This window comes from Podarcis cretensis (assembly GCF_951804945.1).
Source record: "Podarcis cretensis genome assembly, chromosome: 1".
Classification (NCBI taxonomy): Eukaryota; Metazoa; Chordata; class Lepidosauria; order Squamata; family Lacertidae; genus Podarcis; species Podarcis cretensis.
The window spans coordinates 36,389,070-36,405,638 of record NC_137170.1 but is presented as its reverse complement, the minus strand read 5'-3'; the positions used below and the strand labels follow the sequence as shown (position 1 = coordinate 36,405,638).

At 41.7% G+C, this 16,569-nt stretch overlaps 1 protein-coding gene across 3 annotated transcripts in view; it reads left to right on the top strand.

Annotated features, from left to right (window-relative positions):
• Positions 1 to 16,569, top strand: part of AKAP6 (A-kinase anchoring protein 6) — a 251,417-nt gene that overhangs the window by 167,799 nt on the left and 67,049 nt on the right. For all 3 annotated transcript variants that reach the window (XM_079954227.1, XM_079954226.1, XM_079954225.1), the window contains exon 9: positions 7,959 to 8,079. In XM_079954227.1, coding sequence (XP_079810353.1) covers positions 7,959 to 8,079 — 121 coding nt within the window. The remainder of the gene's footprint in view (positions 1 to 7,958; positions 8,080 to 16,569) is intronic.

Sequence of the window (16,569 nt, the reverse complement as noted above, 5' to 3'; positions counted from 1 at the left end):
GATGCCCTCCTTGCCAGAAAAGGGTGTAGTTCATCTCTCAGAGACAGCCATTTGATGTGAGTCTGGTCTCCTGCAGAGCAGCAATGTCAGTGTTGAGTGTTTCCCTCTCACAGTTAATGATGGCTGTGTTCCATTAGTCATTGACCTGTGTGCAGGTCAGCAATTTATTGACCTGGGGCTGCCTGGCTTGATGACCACTTCTACCGACAAAAGCAACCCGTAACGCTTGTACCTTACGCCAATCAGGTTGAGCTTATAACTCGCAACTGATGCGTGCAGCATTGTTTTTCCTGCATTAGCAGCACCAACGTGACCTCTCCAGGACGCAAACCAGGGCAGTGAGTTTGGAGGTCTTGGGCTGCCCAGACAACACAACCTCACCTCCTCCATCTCGCTGTAGTCGAAAGGAAAGGAATACATTTGGCACCAGCTTGGCTGCAGGAGCTGCCGGAAGGAGGGACTCCACTCCAGAATTGTGTGGAGTTTTCTCCTTACCCTTTTCTTCTCCCAAAGGTGTTCCGCATGACAGCAAATATGGATTGTTCCTCAGAGTTTACCCCCAAAGGCTTTCTCACAAATGAGTATGGCTGCAAGGCAGCAGAGGTTTAGGATCAGATTTCCCCTTCTCCTAGATGGTCTACCTTCCCAGGTAGAGGAGCCCCATCTGCCTCTCATTTCCCTCAACATCACATGCATTAGATATACATTAAATTATATGTGCTAATAAATGATGATAGATGGTGCCCAATAAAAAATCAGCACTTTTTCTTTCTTGTTTTAAATACAACTGCCCACAATGTGTTTTAGCGTATCTGGATTTAGTGGGGGAAAGTAGAGTGCCACTGGGATGAGGAGGACATTGTGTCAATGCCAAAAAAAGACAAGTGAGGGTTTCGGGGGTTTTTACATTTTAAGTAACCTGGTTAATAAATATCTCTAAACAATGCATGTAAGTAAAACAATTAAAAATCACAAAACAAATCATATGGAAAACATCAGACTTTATAAAACCCAAAATAATTAGGATGCTATTCAGCTAAAATTTACTGTGTGTTGGCCCACTGAAATTAGTAAACATTACTAAGAGCCATTCATTTCAATCTACTTTGAGTAAAACTTAGTTGAATACCACCTTTTGGTGGTATTCCCAAACTCCAGTGATTGACATCAGTGGAGGGAGGTGAGATTATAAATAGCCCTCCTGCCTCTCGCCCCAGACACATTACCATGACAGAGCATATGGTCCCTGTTGCACCACACCACCACCAGTGTATAAACTTCACATAGGGATACTACAGGTCAGGTGACAAGGCATGCGTTATAGAGTTACATCTCCCTGACCCCATGTCACTCACACTTTTTGCTCACAAGGGGGAACTTTGGGTGAGGGGAAACTGTGAAGAAAGAGCACTTTGGACAAGAATGCCCCTAGGGACTTGCACACAACGGTCATGTTGTTGGCCTAGAACCAGAACAGCACCTCACCTCTGGACCAGATGCAAACGCCTTTCAGCAAACTCCACTCCAACAACTGGATGGGCCAGGCAGAGCACCACACTCAGGTGAGCAAGGGAAGGGGGAACATTTGCTGTAATGCATATCTGTTGCAACTTTCTCACATCTCTTCCTTATTCCTTTATTAATACTCTTGTCTCATGGAACTCCCATTCCCTCCATCAACAGAGAGAAAAAGTGTTCCCGACACCCAGGAGAGGCACTCAGCCCCACTTACAGGTAAGCCCCACTCTGGGGTACCAGGAGCACCCCACACAGGTAAACAAGGGAAGAGGAAGAAGTGTGCTACAAAGGATGACTGGCCTGTGATTGCCTCTCATGTATCTCCTGGATTGCTATAAATGAAAACTGGGTCTTGCCTCAACTATATTGCTCCTAGTGCTCTTCCTGTCAAGTAGCAGGGAGCAGTGCCTTCCACAGAGGGCTAACACTGCATACAGGTGAGCTCTCGATTGGCCAAGGCCAGGTGCTCTGTTCTAAACCCTTGCCACCAATGGGAGGGAAGGCTGAGGTATGAGCGGTGGCACCACCTTCACTGTTTCCTCTGCTCTGTTACAGCCACCTGTGTGTACCTGGCTCCAGGAACTGTGTTTTCCAGCTGCTGATCATTGTTTGTTGCTTGCTGTATCTTCCACCCGCCTTTGCTCTACACAGCCCATTTCCCAATTGGGCCACCCTTTCCTGTGCAGACCACGAGGAGCTCCACCCCATACAGCCTGCATACAGCCATTTGAGAAAAGTCCATCTACTCACACCAGGCAGCCTGAGAAGCTCCATGCTAGACCAGCGATGGGCGTTCCCAACAGGGAGATGAAGCCACAAAGGGCACCACACCTGCTCTTTGCCTCTCTGTCCTCCACAACATCCTCATTGATGTGAATTGTTGCCAACCCTAGTCACCTGTATTTACCACATAGATTGTTTTTGTTCCACTAGGGTTGTACCTGGGAATCCTCTTCTGATACCTCTTCTGACTCAGAGTGGAGCTCTCAAAGTGGCATGGGGAAACACATCCCCAGGCAATCTTCATCAGCCCTCCTGGACAACCCAGCATAAGCTAAGGGAAGGGAATGCTGGGACTGTGGAGGAAGCCCTGCTTGTTGGGTAGTCATGGGCAGTCATTCACCAAGGAGGATGGGGCAGCTTGAAAAGGAGCAATGCAACCAGCCAGGGAAAGGAGGTGGGCAGCCATTAACAAAGGGGAAATGTCAACATGTGACTGGCAGTCAACCAGGACAGCCATAATACATAGTTGCAGAAGCAGCTGGGGCCAAGGAGTTGCATATTTGAGAACGTCCACTTGGACTTTCACAGAGCACATCATGAGATTCCCATGGCAACTACATGATTGCATATCTTTCTTCCATTGGAAAAGGGGGAGCAGAAAAGCTTTACCCATGGTGGGATTCACGTCAGCTCATGCACTGGTGTTTTAGCACAGCGTACCATGGGGTTCCATTGGCACCACCTACTGTTCCTACCTGATTGTGTTGGTTCCACATTTGGGGCATGTAAACGTGACAGACATAGTCTCTGGTCAGCTTGTGTACATTGGCACCAGTGCAACCATGTGACATGTGGACATGTAATTGGTGGGTTCTGGTGGTTTTTCCTGGAATACCTGAATCTTATCTGCTGGCCTTTCTGCTGCCTTTTCATTTTCTGGAAGTGTGTTTTCCCCCACATTCTTCCCAGGCATAGCTGGTATACAATTCACTGGTCATTGTGTAGTAGCAGCATATGTTTTCATCCAGCATAAGGAAAGTATAGATTGTTCAGGCCAGCTCATCTTTCTGCCCCTTTCTCTCTCTCTTGTATTGTTATGTGAAAAACCTTGTTTCAGAACTCTGTATACCTTGAGCTGTTTTGTGGAAAGTTGGAACAAAAATCTAAATAAATGAATCTTGTATACTCTGCCCACTTCTTTATATCTTTTATACAAATGTCGCTGTCTTTCACTTTGATACTTCCCCCACCCCCCAACTATAGATATATATAGATATTTCTTTCTTTCTTTTTGCTCACAGAAATTGTTCTGGAATTTCAGTCATTTCTCTTTTTAAATGTTCTTTCAATATGTTTTCTTCCACCACTGTTTTCTTGATGCCAGCACTTTTATTTCTTCTAGTTTCCTTTCCCACTTTTACTCATTTTTTAAAAAATTGATTGCTGCCTTTTCTCTCTTTGTATGATTCTTTTCTTCCCAGTACAATATTGCCTCTTTTATGCCACTGTTTCCCTTCTTACGATCAGAAGTTGGTCTGTTGTTAATAAGCTGCCCTTTCTTTCACAGAAGCTCAGTTTACAGATAACAGGTAACAGAGTTAGTAAATGTTAGAAAGTAATAAGTGGAAGAGTTTAGATAATATTTGAAGTATTGAAGGCTAAGCATCTTTTTCCAGGCCAAGACCTCACCTGGAAAGGGGTCGGAAAGAATGGCAAAAGGTTCTGGAAGCAAGTCATTAACCCATCAATGAAAACCATCATCAGGGCAAGACATTTTTTTGTCTGGTGGACAGAGGGAGGAGTTCCCATGGTTACCATGGGAAGAGAAAGGTTTAGGATTTCAGCTTCCATGACGTACGAAAACAGGGGAGGGGGCAGGCTGTGCCCACAGGGGAAAAAGTGTTGTTTTACATGAGGCTTGGATTTTTTTTCCTGACAAGGATCTTTGGGAAGGAGAAGGGTGAGGCTAGTACTTCAGGGGTAGAACCATCTTGGCAGGCTGGGGCAGAGGCACAGAGATAATGTGCAAGATTCTTTGGACTCCGGTGCTGCTGGACCAGTGTGAAGGTTGGGTTTCTCCTGAGATACGAATACTGTGAACTCTTTCTCCATTGAAAGCTTCCAATGTAAATATGTTTAAATAAATCATATTTCAAAGACACTGCGGACAGACTCCACCACACCTCATTTACCCCAAAGGAACACAGACCCTAGTTGAGTGTCAAGACCCCTTGAAACCTCATGCACCACTTGTTGGCATGCAACCAAGGAAATGGGGGCAATTGACAGGCCCCCAGTTGGCTCCAGCCCACCGGCCGGTGTGCCGGGCGATCTTGGTGCATGAATCTGCGACACGAGCTTCAGAAGCTAGGGCACGCTACTCAGCAGAGAAACGCTGCGCAACAGAATTAGCAGGAGAGGCTGTGTGAGCATATTTACAAGCAGTTTTTTCAGCATACATCAGGACAAAAGGAAACATGTCTGATCTCCTTCGTATCCAAAGCAAGCAGCATAAGCAAAAGCTATACACAAACAGAAGTTCCCAGCAAGCTGTGCTGGAGTGTAAGTAGACATGTGACATACAACAATTCCACACGTCTGTTCTTAAGGTGGGACAGAATATTCCAACACCACTCGGCAGGGTGGCCAGTAACAGCAGGTAACGCTAAACCAAACCATGGCTTAGTGCAAGCAAGCAAGTTTGCTGTTTCCCAGAGTGAAGATTGTGCTATGCTCCTCCCTGGTCTTGCTGCTGCTGCTGTACACAGGGCTTAGCATTACATCTGAACTAGAGTTCATGGTTTGTCTCACCAGACAAACCATGAGCCTTAAGTCACAAACAAAACATGGTTACAGCTTGCAGTTTGTCTAGAGTGAGTCAAACTGCAAGCCCAGTTTGCTTAGCATGCATGTAAATTGAATCAAAGCGTCTAGTGGTCATGAATGGGCATACATCCTTAAGACCAACAGCCATTTCCCCCAAGTTCTTATTTTTTGTCCAAAGTCCCCTGCTTATGCATATGACCATGCACTTTTGCCTTCATTTATTGCTAGAAGTTTAGAGCATACATGGCTAATAGTCAACTAATTTATTGCAACTCTCATAACAATTTTTTGAAGAACAGCTGATTGCAGGAATGTTTAGGTAATAAGCATAGCTTATATCTAGTTTTTGCCAAAGTGAAGAAAGATCAAAATTTGTGGACTTGAAAGACCTTTGATCATTTTATGAAATCATTCTGGTTAGTTATATGATGCTGTATGAAGGTTTCAAAAAGGATGATATAAAATATAGCAGATGATTACTAGAAAAGGATGTTGTTTTTCTGTCCATGAATGGATTATTTTTGATGGAATACAGCCTTTCCTTAGTACTTCTAAATGGGATATGCACTTTAACAAAGAAATTATGCAAGCTGAATAACAATACTAGAAATTATACAGAATGTTAAACTTGAACAATTGGCTGGTGAAAATAATTCCACATTAATTTTTTGTTTGTTAATGGTACTCACAAGATGATTTTCTCATGAGAAAGACTCTCATGAATTTTCATTTTATACAGTGAATTAATGTCCACACCTTAAGAAATATGTTTGCATTCAGAGGATTAGGTGTGCAACTCTGCATTTATGATTACCTGTCCACCAAATTAAAATACATTCCTTACAACTCAATCCTGCAATCCGGCTGGTGGAACTAAATAAACTTAAACCACATTCGCTGGCTTCACAGTTTGTATGGTTGCAGTTATTGTTTTCGGAACACAGGAAGTTTTCGGAACACAGGAATTTATACCTTGTCTGAATATTGGCACATCTAGTTCAGCAATGCCTATACTGATTGGCAGTGGATCACCCAGGTTTGAGATGGGGTCTTTCCCAGCCCTACCTGGAGGTGCCAACACATCTGCTCTTTCACTGAGTTGCAACATCATCATCGATCAACCTAACATCAATCATTTTAAGTCTGCATTTCAATTTGCTTTGAACCATGATCTCATCATGGTTAAACTGGTTGTAAGGAGTGGCAGAGTTTCACAATGGTGGGTCTGCTATTGAGAATGCTACTCAAAATGCCATGACTTTATGAGCTTGGCCAATAGGGCTCTTTTGCTGCCATCTTCTTGATTGGTCTTAGATGCTGCTGTGTTCTATAGGAGAATAGTCCTGTGGACAATTTTCAGGGTTTGTGTGTACTAGTGGTGGATGGCAAAAGTGGGTGGGGCAGCAGGTGTGATTCTTACCTTTGTACGTAAGAGGATACTCCAACTAAACATCAGGAAGAGCTTTCTGATGGTAACAGCTGTTTGACAGTGCAATAGATTCCCTTGGAAGGTGGTGGACTCTCCTTCCTTGGAGGTTTATAAGCAGAGGTTGGATGGCCATCTGTTGGCCATGGGTGCTCTAGTTTTTGCAATGTCTCACCCATCTAGCTTGTTCAAGGGCAATCCTGTGACCTGGATGGACCGGTTCAACCTTAAACTAGTTGTTTGGATTACTGTGATGCATTCCAAAATAGATTTTACTGTATATGCACGGGAGTTGAATCACAAATGATCCCATAGCTTCAATCATTATTGCAGAACTAACCCTAAGTGTGATCGTAATAGAAGCGTTATATGAGTGCTGACTTTGTTTTAATCTGGTTTAGCATCAATTGATGGCACCAAATACTTATATCCCAAGTTGCTCTGCTTGCAGGATACACTGATTCCCTTGTGGGCTGCAAATAACATAATTTAAATCTAAATATACTAAGTTAATTAGTTTTGGTAAGCAATAATGCTACATACTATCATATGGTCCTTAGATTCATAATTATACTTCAAAGCCAAAGGTAAGGGTTTGGAGAGTGACAGCAGTTTAGCAAGTCTAAATGATTTTTGCTTTCTTTTAAGAGTCACTCTTCAGACATTTCTGCAGTTTTTTCGTGTGCACCTTCTGTTACTTTTTTCTTTTTTCTTTTCTTTTTTTGTATCACAGTGTTTTACTTATTCACTAGGCTTTCAATAGAGAATAACATTAATCCTTTTAAGCTCCTTATTCTAATGATTTATTTTCTTGGAAACCGTTGTGATCCTCCTTTGAATTTTAATGATTGCTGGCTATTCAAGGATTCATTGTTTTGACTTCCTGTCCTTACCTTTGTTTCTAACATGTCTGTAGGGAACACCTGTCTAATACTGTATCTGGCCTTGGTTCTCACTGGCTTACCATATTCACTCAAGCCTATCTTAAAGTGTTATGTTGAAATGCTAGCTACTCATGCATGAAAATAAACGTAGGATATATATTTGCAGAGATAGGCAGATAGACAGCAGAGGAATGGCTAAATGGATTGAGTCATTTTTTTCTGTGAAAGTGGTGTTTTTGGTGCAAATAATAGCACATAATGCTCATCGCAGAGAAGTTTGCTAAATATGTTAGCACTTTAAAACCCATTAAGCAGCCCTGTATGTAATTCCCATTTCTTTTAAAGTTTTTGAAGGAAAGAGAAATATGTCTGCCGTTGTTGACAGAATCTAGCATCGTTTGCTGAGATTTAGGTCACGGCTTATACTGGAGTTGAATTCTCATTTATCCTGTTGAAATAAAGAATCTCTTCTGCAACAGAGCTAGGGATATCATGTGTTTTTGAGAATATCTTATATTCTAATACAAGGTCTTAACAGCTATACCCTAGTATGCATAATACATTTTATTCCTTATCTGCAGCCTTTTGGACTTTGATTCAGAATACCAGGAGCTCTGGGATTGGCTGATTGACATGGAATCCATAGTGATAGACAGCCATGACCTGATGATGTCAGAGGAGCAGCAGCTGCATCTTTACAAGGTTAGCGCTTCCGTTACTGCCTTTACCTAGCTATAGAAGATCTGATTAGTTTGACAAGTCTTTCTCTCACAGGATAGCCCTGCGTTCATTGTATATATCATGGTGTCTATTAGAATTCCCTTCCCTGTCCCCAACCTCATTTCCATCCCCTCTGTGCTGACAGCCTGCACCAACATCATAATTGTGAGAAAGTTCCCTTTATCACATTCCATTTGGTGCAATTCTATGGGAGGACAAAGATTTGTCTTTGGTGTGAATAGAAATAGATGAAACTGCATTCATAAGTAGACTGAAACAAAATGAAGAGGGGGGATGATAGTAGCATTTAGAAAATGTGTTTTGATTGGAGCTTTCGTCTGGTTTTATCTACCTTTCATGCCATGTTAGTAAAGGCGAGAGTGGGGGGTGCCTTGATTTAGCTTATTGTTTCAGGATATAAGATTTTTCCCATTCACTTTGCATAACGCAAATATTATTTTATTAATACAATGTGCCTTTAATGAATTAAGTACAGTAATGGTAAACTTGTGCATTGGTTGCAAATCTTGGGTTGTAGCCAATGTTAGCCATACCTCAGAGTAGCCCCACTGAAGTGAATGGACATAGTTAACTTGTGCCATTAATTTCAATGGGTCTACTCTGAGTAGGATACAACCCCTTGTGCCTTACAAAGAAAGAGAAAGGGGGGAAAGAGCTGTTTTCTGTTTCTGATAACTTTTGCTTAACAAAAAAAAATTAAGATAACTTCTTCAAAAGCAATAATTTCACTTTTAACTCTAATTCTGGACTTTTGTATGTGATGTGGAGATTGGGGGGGAAGCATTTTGGGAGTGGAGGAGGGGCTTTCTACAGACATATCAGGATGTAGTAAATCTTCCTCATTTAGGCAATTTTTATTGGACTAATTTTGACAGTTGTCATCCTTGAATTGCTTTGAGCATATGGCATATCTCAAAGAGCAGATTGTGAATCATAAAAAATAAAATTAATAACTAACAACAGAATCAGCAACAGTATAACGACAAGGAACAACTACCCTCTAGCCTTTTTTTATTTCTTATGCAAGAAATGGCACACTCAAGGTCAAATAGAAGTTGTTTTCTTTCTTCTCTGTTTATTTTTTTATATATAATTTAATAAAACATGAGTGTTTTTAAAAATAAAAAAACCACAAGCCACACAACAGTGTGATGTACCAGCAAAAAAAGGTAATGCTATTCTAGGCTGTGATCACAGAACTATAGTGTCCAGATCAAGGGAAGTTATAGTATCACTCTATTCCGCCTTAGTCAGACCACACTTGGAATACTGTGTCCAGTTCTGGGCACCGCAATTGAAGAAGGATGTTGACAAGCTGGAGCGTGTGCAGAGGAGGGCAACCAAGATGATCAAGGGTCTGGAAACTAAGCCTTATGAGGAGCACTTGAAGGAGCTGGATATGTCTAGCCTGGAAAAGAGGAGGCTGAGAGGAAATATGATAGCCATCTTCAAATATCTTAAGGGCTGTCACAGGAGAACACTTGTTTTCTCCTGCTGTGGAAGGTAGGCTTTCAAAACTGTGAAATGGCTTCAAGCTGCAAGAAAGGAGATTCCGATTCTCCTTCCTTGGAGGTTTTTAAGCAGAGGTTGGATGGCCTTCTGTCATGGATGCTTTAGTTGAGATTCCTGCATTGCAAGGGGGTTGGACTAGATGACCCTTGGGACCCCTTCCAGCTGTAAGATTCCATGATTTAATCCTTTGTAGTTTCTGTAAGAACTTCCTATACAGAATACTTAAATACATGCACATGCAGGTTATTTGGAAAGCCAGCTCAGATGTGCCAGTTCCCCTGTGGACTTTTTATACAGCGGAGAAAAATTAAAAATCCATGCACAAGCATTTCACTCTCTACATTAGTAAATTCCGAGGAAAGCTTATTCACTTAGTCTGATTTGAGAAACCATTGACTGAGCAAATGAGTACATTTGATCGCCCATAAAGAGTATTGCTTTACTGACACAGGACATCATAGCAGGATTCCTCATACCGGTCCTTTTGACACCTGCTGAAGACTTTCTTATTCAGGCGAGCCTGCCCAAATGTTTATAAAGTTTGTAGGTGTTTAATTTGTTGTAGTCTATTTTATGGCAGTTTTAACCTTTTAACCTTACAGTTGTAAAATCTTCTTACTGATAATTTTATTGCTTTATCTTTCTTGTAAACCACTTTGAAGTTTTTTCTACAGTCAAGTGGTATATAAAGTTTATTAAATAAATAAATAGCAGTATAGCTTAATATATAGTGTTGAGCACTATATATTACACCATTGCCTTTTGTAGAATAGGGATTGTGTCCAAACCCTCTACAAAAGGAGGCAATTGAGAAAAAAGAAAGCATGATAAGATAGACATACAGTGGTACCTCGGGTTAAGAACTTTATTCATTGTGGAGGTCCGTTCTTAACCTGAAACTGTTCTTAACCTGAGGTACTACTTTAGCTAATGGGGCCTCCCGCTGCCGCCGCGCAATTTCTGTTCTCATCCTGAAGCAAAGTTCTTAACCCAAGGTACTATTTCTGGATAGCGGAGTCTGTAACCTGAAGCATCTGTAACCCACTGCATACCACTGTATGCATTCTTCAAGTGCCACACCAACAAGCTTCAACCATCCACAGCAGCTATATCTAAAATAATGTTGTAAGTGGTTACACTTACTGTATAATAGGATTCCCATGTTTGCATTGTTCTGACCCGTGTGTATATTTTGTAACCTTGAATAGCTGCTCTTCTTGTTCCATTGTACAAATGGGGAAGCTGACATGGAGCTTAATGTGCAACATGAGAAAGAAACAAAGCTGTAGTCATTACAACATTTCATAGAGGCAACTTTGTTATGTGGTTTTCCACAAATTCCGAAGGCAGACCAGTTTACCTGACACACCAGTTAACCCAATAATCTCCCCAGCCCAGAATGTAGTACTACAGCTGCAAAGGCTGCAATCAGTTGCGGAAGAGCAGTGTGTGATTGTGCTTAATCCTTTCCCTCTCTGGTAAGTTTTTCCCCCTGCTAACAATCCACCCTCAAATTGCCTTTGGATTGCATATGATCACCCTAACAGCATCATGAAAGCAAACCATCATGAATGTGCAATGAAAAGAATGTCTGCAAGGGCCCTGAGATCTGTAAGCTTTGGGCCCACTGTTTGGATTTGATATCCCGCTTTATCACTTTGGAGTTTGGATTTGATATCCCGCTTTATCACTACCCGAAGGAGTCTCAAAGCAGGTTACATTCTCCTTTTCCTTCCTCCCCCTCAACAAACACTCTGTGAGGTGAGTGGGGCTGAGAGACTTCAGAGAAGTGTGACTAGCCCAAGGTCACCCAGCAGCTGCATGTGGAGGAGCGGAGACGCGAAACTGGTTCTCCAGATTACGAGACTACCGTTCTTAACCACTACACCACACTGTAGTTATCTCCTGTGAGTGAACGAAGTGGTGGAAATTAAAATGTGTGAGCCAGGCGAAAGCAATTCTTCACCCTAGAATTTCATTTGGCCCTAGAAACATTTCCCCCCTGAATGAAACAATAGACTTCCAACTGGCTTTTTAAGAAGCAATGGTGCAAAAAACAATAACAGCCTGGGTTTTTTTTAAGTTTTCTAATATTAGCAGTTTCCCTCGGGAATGACCGTAGCTCAGTGATAAAGCATCTGCTTTGCATGCCTGTCTCAGATCTAACCTGAGGCCTCTCAAGCTTCAGTTGGGAGACACTTCTTTCTGAAACTGGCTGCTGTCAGTCAGTGCAGACAATACTGAGGTCAATGGACTACTCGTCTGGCTCAGTATAAGGCAGCTTCCTATATTCCTAAGGTTTTTAAACGGTTTCAACAAGTTCTCAGGAACATGTGGTTGATACCTGAATAAATTTCTTAGGGTCATTTCACACATCCTTTGGTAAAGTAGTGACAAAGACACCACAGTATGATTTTATTGTGTCTGTGTCTCATGGTGAATGCTTCTGCTGGAGGCATCCCTATGTAGTGATGGCTGGTATACATCACAATGGAAAGACTCTTCCTTCAGAAGCCTTTCTAGTGATGTGGTTTATGCTAGCTGCCACCACATGAGGGCTCATTTGAGTAGGCAGAATTTGAGTTTCCATTTACAGATTGTGTGTAGAATGCATATATTATTGACAGTATAGTGCCATAGTGTTGAATCATATCGACTGAATGTTGAGCTGTTGAATTTGGTTGTTCCTCGTGCAGAAACTACAGGAAATAAATCATGGGAAGATTGGAATCATGTTTCTCTCTTGCTTTAATTCAGATGCCAGTTCATTGCACTTTCTCTTTTCTAGGGGTAGATTTCTTAAATCTACAGAATCTTCCTCCTAGTTATTGAATTGATAAGTAATTGCACCGCTGAGCTAGCTCAGCAAACCTCCTCTGCCAGGTTACCTGCTGTGTTTTCACTATTGGCAGCAGTAATCTTTGCCTCTAAGGAGTCTATAAGTGGGAAAGATCTATAATAAAACAAGTACATTGCAAGGCAAGAGCATACATTAAATGCATAATAACAATATAGCGATGCCAGAACTAGGTATGAGAAAATTATCTGTATATTCACAGTTCAGCATGTATCCCCAGTGATGTTTTTCTCTAATTCCATACCGATTCAAGCCAAGCCTTTCTTCCCCTGATTTTATCCTGATAGATGATGATAGGAGGCCTTGGTAAAATTGACGTAGAGCAGAGCTGTAGTTTTTTGTTCTCAGTTGGTTCAAGCCTTTAATGTAATCTTATATCAAAGAAGAATTCTCCTCCTTCTGCCTCCAAACAAACCTGCAATCATTTTGAAATCTCAGTTTATACGATATTAGGCTAAAGGCTGACGTAGTATGGAAAGTGAGCCACAGGGCTGTCAATAGTCCGTCAGCCTTCTTTTTATATTGATGTCTTTCTCTTGCGTGCCGGTGAATTGAATGCTGATATGTAATTCCTGACCCTCCCTACTTGCTCAGCTGCCTGATCAATACTGCTACCACCATCTCCTCCTCAGCCTAGGAAACAAAAGCTCCCTGCAGCCGGCGGCGGAGGCAGAGGGAGGTCATTCACCTTCCCTCCCAGGCACCTGGATTCGGGACACTTTGCTTGCTGGCAGAGGAGGAGGAGCTTGCATTAATAGCAATTGGGTGGGTGGGCAAGGTAGGAGAGGCAAGAATAACATTTCATCATTCAATATTACGGCCTGATGCTACTAATACAAGGGAAGTGTCAGCACATATACCATGCTGTAAGCTTACTCTTTTTCTGAAGGCACAAAAGACCACTATCTTGCTGAAGCTAGTAGGTCTGGTTAGTGCCTGGATGGGGAACCACTTAGGAACTATATGTAGGTCTGCTCAAGTTCCATGATGGAAAGAAGCATGAAATATTAATGTAAGAAACGTGTCTGTCTTCAGTCTTAAACTCTTAAACTCTACCTGTTGCATAGTTATCCTCACTCTAGCTATCCTACTTTTAAGTTACTTTAGGAATAGAGTATCTAGATCTTTTGAGTCAGGCTTGGCACCAGCTGTCAACCAGGTAAAGCATTGGCCAAGGGGCTCAGGAGACTCAGAAAGACCCTTCTCAGCCAAACTTACCTGGGCTGCCACTCACTGCCCTTTCTGCCAGGTGCTCACATGGTGGTGTGTGGTGTTGCTGCCACTGCCATGACACTGGTGGCAGCAAAAAAACAAAATACCTCATGGGATATTGGGGCATGTGAGTTTGAAGGGACATCAGTGGTACCATGCCAAGGACCCCCTTAAGTTTCTGCCTGGTTCATTTAGGCTTCATCCTCCTTTTGTCATTATAATACCTGGACCTGATCTCTCAAGCATTCTTTAAAGATCCACAGATAATTATCCTACATAGGATTTATAGGATCTGGCCCAAGCGTCTAAACTCCTCTCATTAATCCTTTAATAGAAACCTCTGTATTGATGCAAGATTTCTTCCTGGAGTGTTCAAAAATTAAGCAAATCAGGGTTTATTGGAGCTGTGGAGATTAGAAATGAATGTACTAGACAGAGAAAGTTAATGATAATTCCTTACATTTTCCCCAGAAGATTAATTGTGCGTTAGATTAAAACCCCATTAAATTGAGTAAGATATGATTGTTAAAATTGTTAGCATGTAGGGAGTAAAATTAACCAAACATTTCTTTACAAATATAAAAATGTTGGCATCTCCTTTGACATTTGGAGGGTTGATTATAAAAGCATTTAAGGTGCTTGAAATACATACTGCATAAAATGTGCCCTGATTAAATCTTCAACAAGGATGTGTGTGCCATGGCGGGTACAAGAAATACTGATCCTGGCATAATGATTTGTGAGTAAATGTGTTGATTTAGCAACAGGAAAGCTTAAATACGAGGCTGTCCAATCAAAGAGGGGGTAGTACACTTGACTAAATGGCATTCAAATGTTCATCAGAAGTAAATGCTTCCTAAGGAAAGTTGGGGGGGGCAGGAACCTCCATTTATCCTATGTGGGACTAATAGCAGCTGGGGGAGACAGACGGGAAGAGAGATTTAGATCAGGGAAAGTATTTTTGAAGACTTTAAAGCCCTATATAGTTTGAGACCCATATATCTGAAGGAGTGCCTGCTCCCACATAAACCCACCCACCAGCCTTCTTCACAAACTGTGTGAACACTACATCTTTAAAGCATATTCAGAGCACATTTTCCCTGCTCAAAGAATTCTGGGCACTGTAGTTTATCCGTCACAGAGTTACAATTCCCAGCAAGCATTAACAACCTACGGTGCCCAGAATTCTTTAAGGGTGGGGAGGGGGATTGTGGTTTGAAGGCTCTATATAGGTGTCTGAGTGGTTCATGTTGTAAAAGCTAAGAGTTGCAGCTGGTGTTGGTGAGTAAGGGGGGAAGCGGTTTCTTCTCTCCATCCCTGCCTCAAATGATAGTGATTTTCAAAGAGGGAACGTGTTTTCTAAAAAACAAAAACCCAAAAATACATCTGTTGCTTTTTGGAAAATTGAGATCTGTGTAACAAAATGCTCTTAATTCCTGCAATTCTGCTTTCCCTAAGAACCATTTCCCTTGAGGAATCTCATAGGTAAACAGAGTAAACATGCATCAGATTATGTGTGTTTCTTGCATTTCTTTTGGAAACTGTCAGAAGCACACAACAATATGCAGTGTATTAGCTTATAACTTTATTATTTCCCCATTAAAAATAATAATGTAAAAACAAATGAACCTGGAGTTAGGCAACATTAATTGCAGTCTGACCATCTTAAACTGCCACCACCACCCTTAAAATCATTTCTAAGGTGCCTATTTCTTGTATATCTTTAACCAAACACAAACTTTACTAATCAGTACAGGCTAGACCATTGCAGAGTTAAATGGTTCATTCAAAGCAGAGCTTTCAGTAGCAGGATAGTAAGTTGGTGGGTAGGGCTTAACAGTGGTGATCATTTGTGAGGAAATAAGAGTGACTATATTTTCACGGGTAAATTGTTGACGGAAATGGCACTGCTTTACTTCTGAAGATGCCGTTCCTTTCCTCCTCTGGGTGTGCTGGTGCTCCATGAGCTTTTCGCTCTGGCTCTGTACAGAGCTGCGGCCTCCCGGATCAAACAAACCATGGTGAAAGTTTCCCTCATTTGCATCACTTCTAGACAGTCCTGTCTTACTCTTTGCTGTCAGGAAATCACTGTCTTTGTCACCTTTCTTCAGTGATCTCCTTTTGGCAGAGATAGTCCATGTGACCAGGATTAATCACAACAACAACAAGAAGAATCCTGGCTCAGGATTCAGTGACATGTTTTGCTCCAAACTCCAATAACAACAGTGTAGGCTGGAGTCAGGAGGAAATGACTACATTAATTTCTGAGTGAAAAGATAATTAACACTTAAAAGACTAATGTTGTAAGCTATGAAGCTATAATTCATATTAATGAAAACGCGCTTAGGGGAGGGAGTCGTACCGGGCTCTTCGTTGTTAAAATAATTTAGGGAAAGTAAAAGAGGGAGACGCAAAGTCTGTGCAAAGGGGAGAGGGAAACCGTCAGCTATAATATACTTAAAGGTTTGAAACTGCAGGCTGAAGTGTGTGTAAAGTGCTTACTTAGATGATATGAATAGGATCCTGCCAAACAAAAACAGTAGTGTGCTCCTAGAATGCTGTGCTTAGAGGAGTTTCCTTGGCAACAGAAATGCAATTCCAAAAGTAGACAGAACTTTCCTCAGAAAACATGCTATTAATAACAACCTTCCGGAACAACCTGGAACAATTTGACTACTTGGCAGTGATAATGCCAAGTGTTCTGCAAATTAATGTAACACAACAGTTATATGTTTCTCTTGCCCATAATTCTTCTGAAGTTGAAGTGTGAGCTCTGTTCGGTTTGTGGATCTGAGGGCAAGAAGCCATCCCAAATGTTAGCGAAGCGAACGAAAGCGGAAATACCAGTAGCTCAACTAGCGTCGGGCACA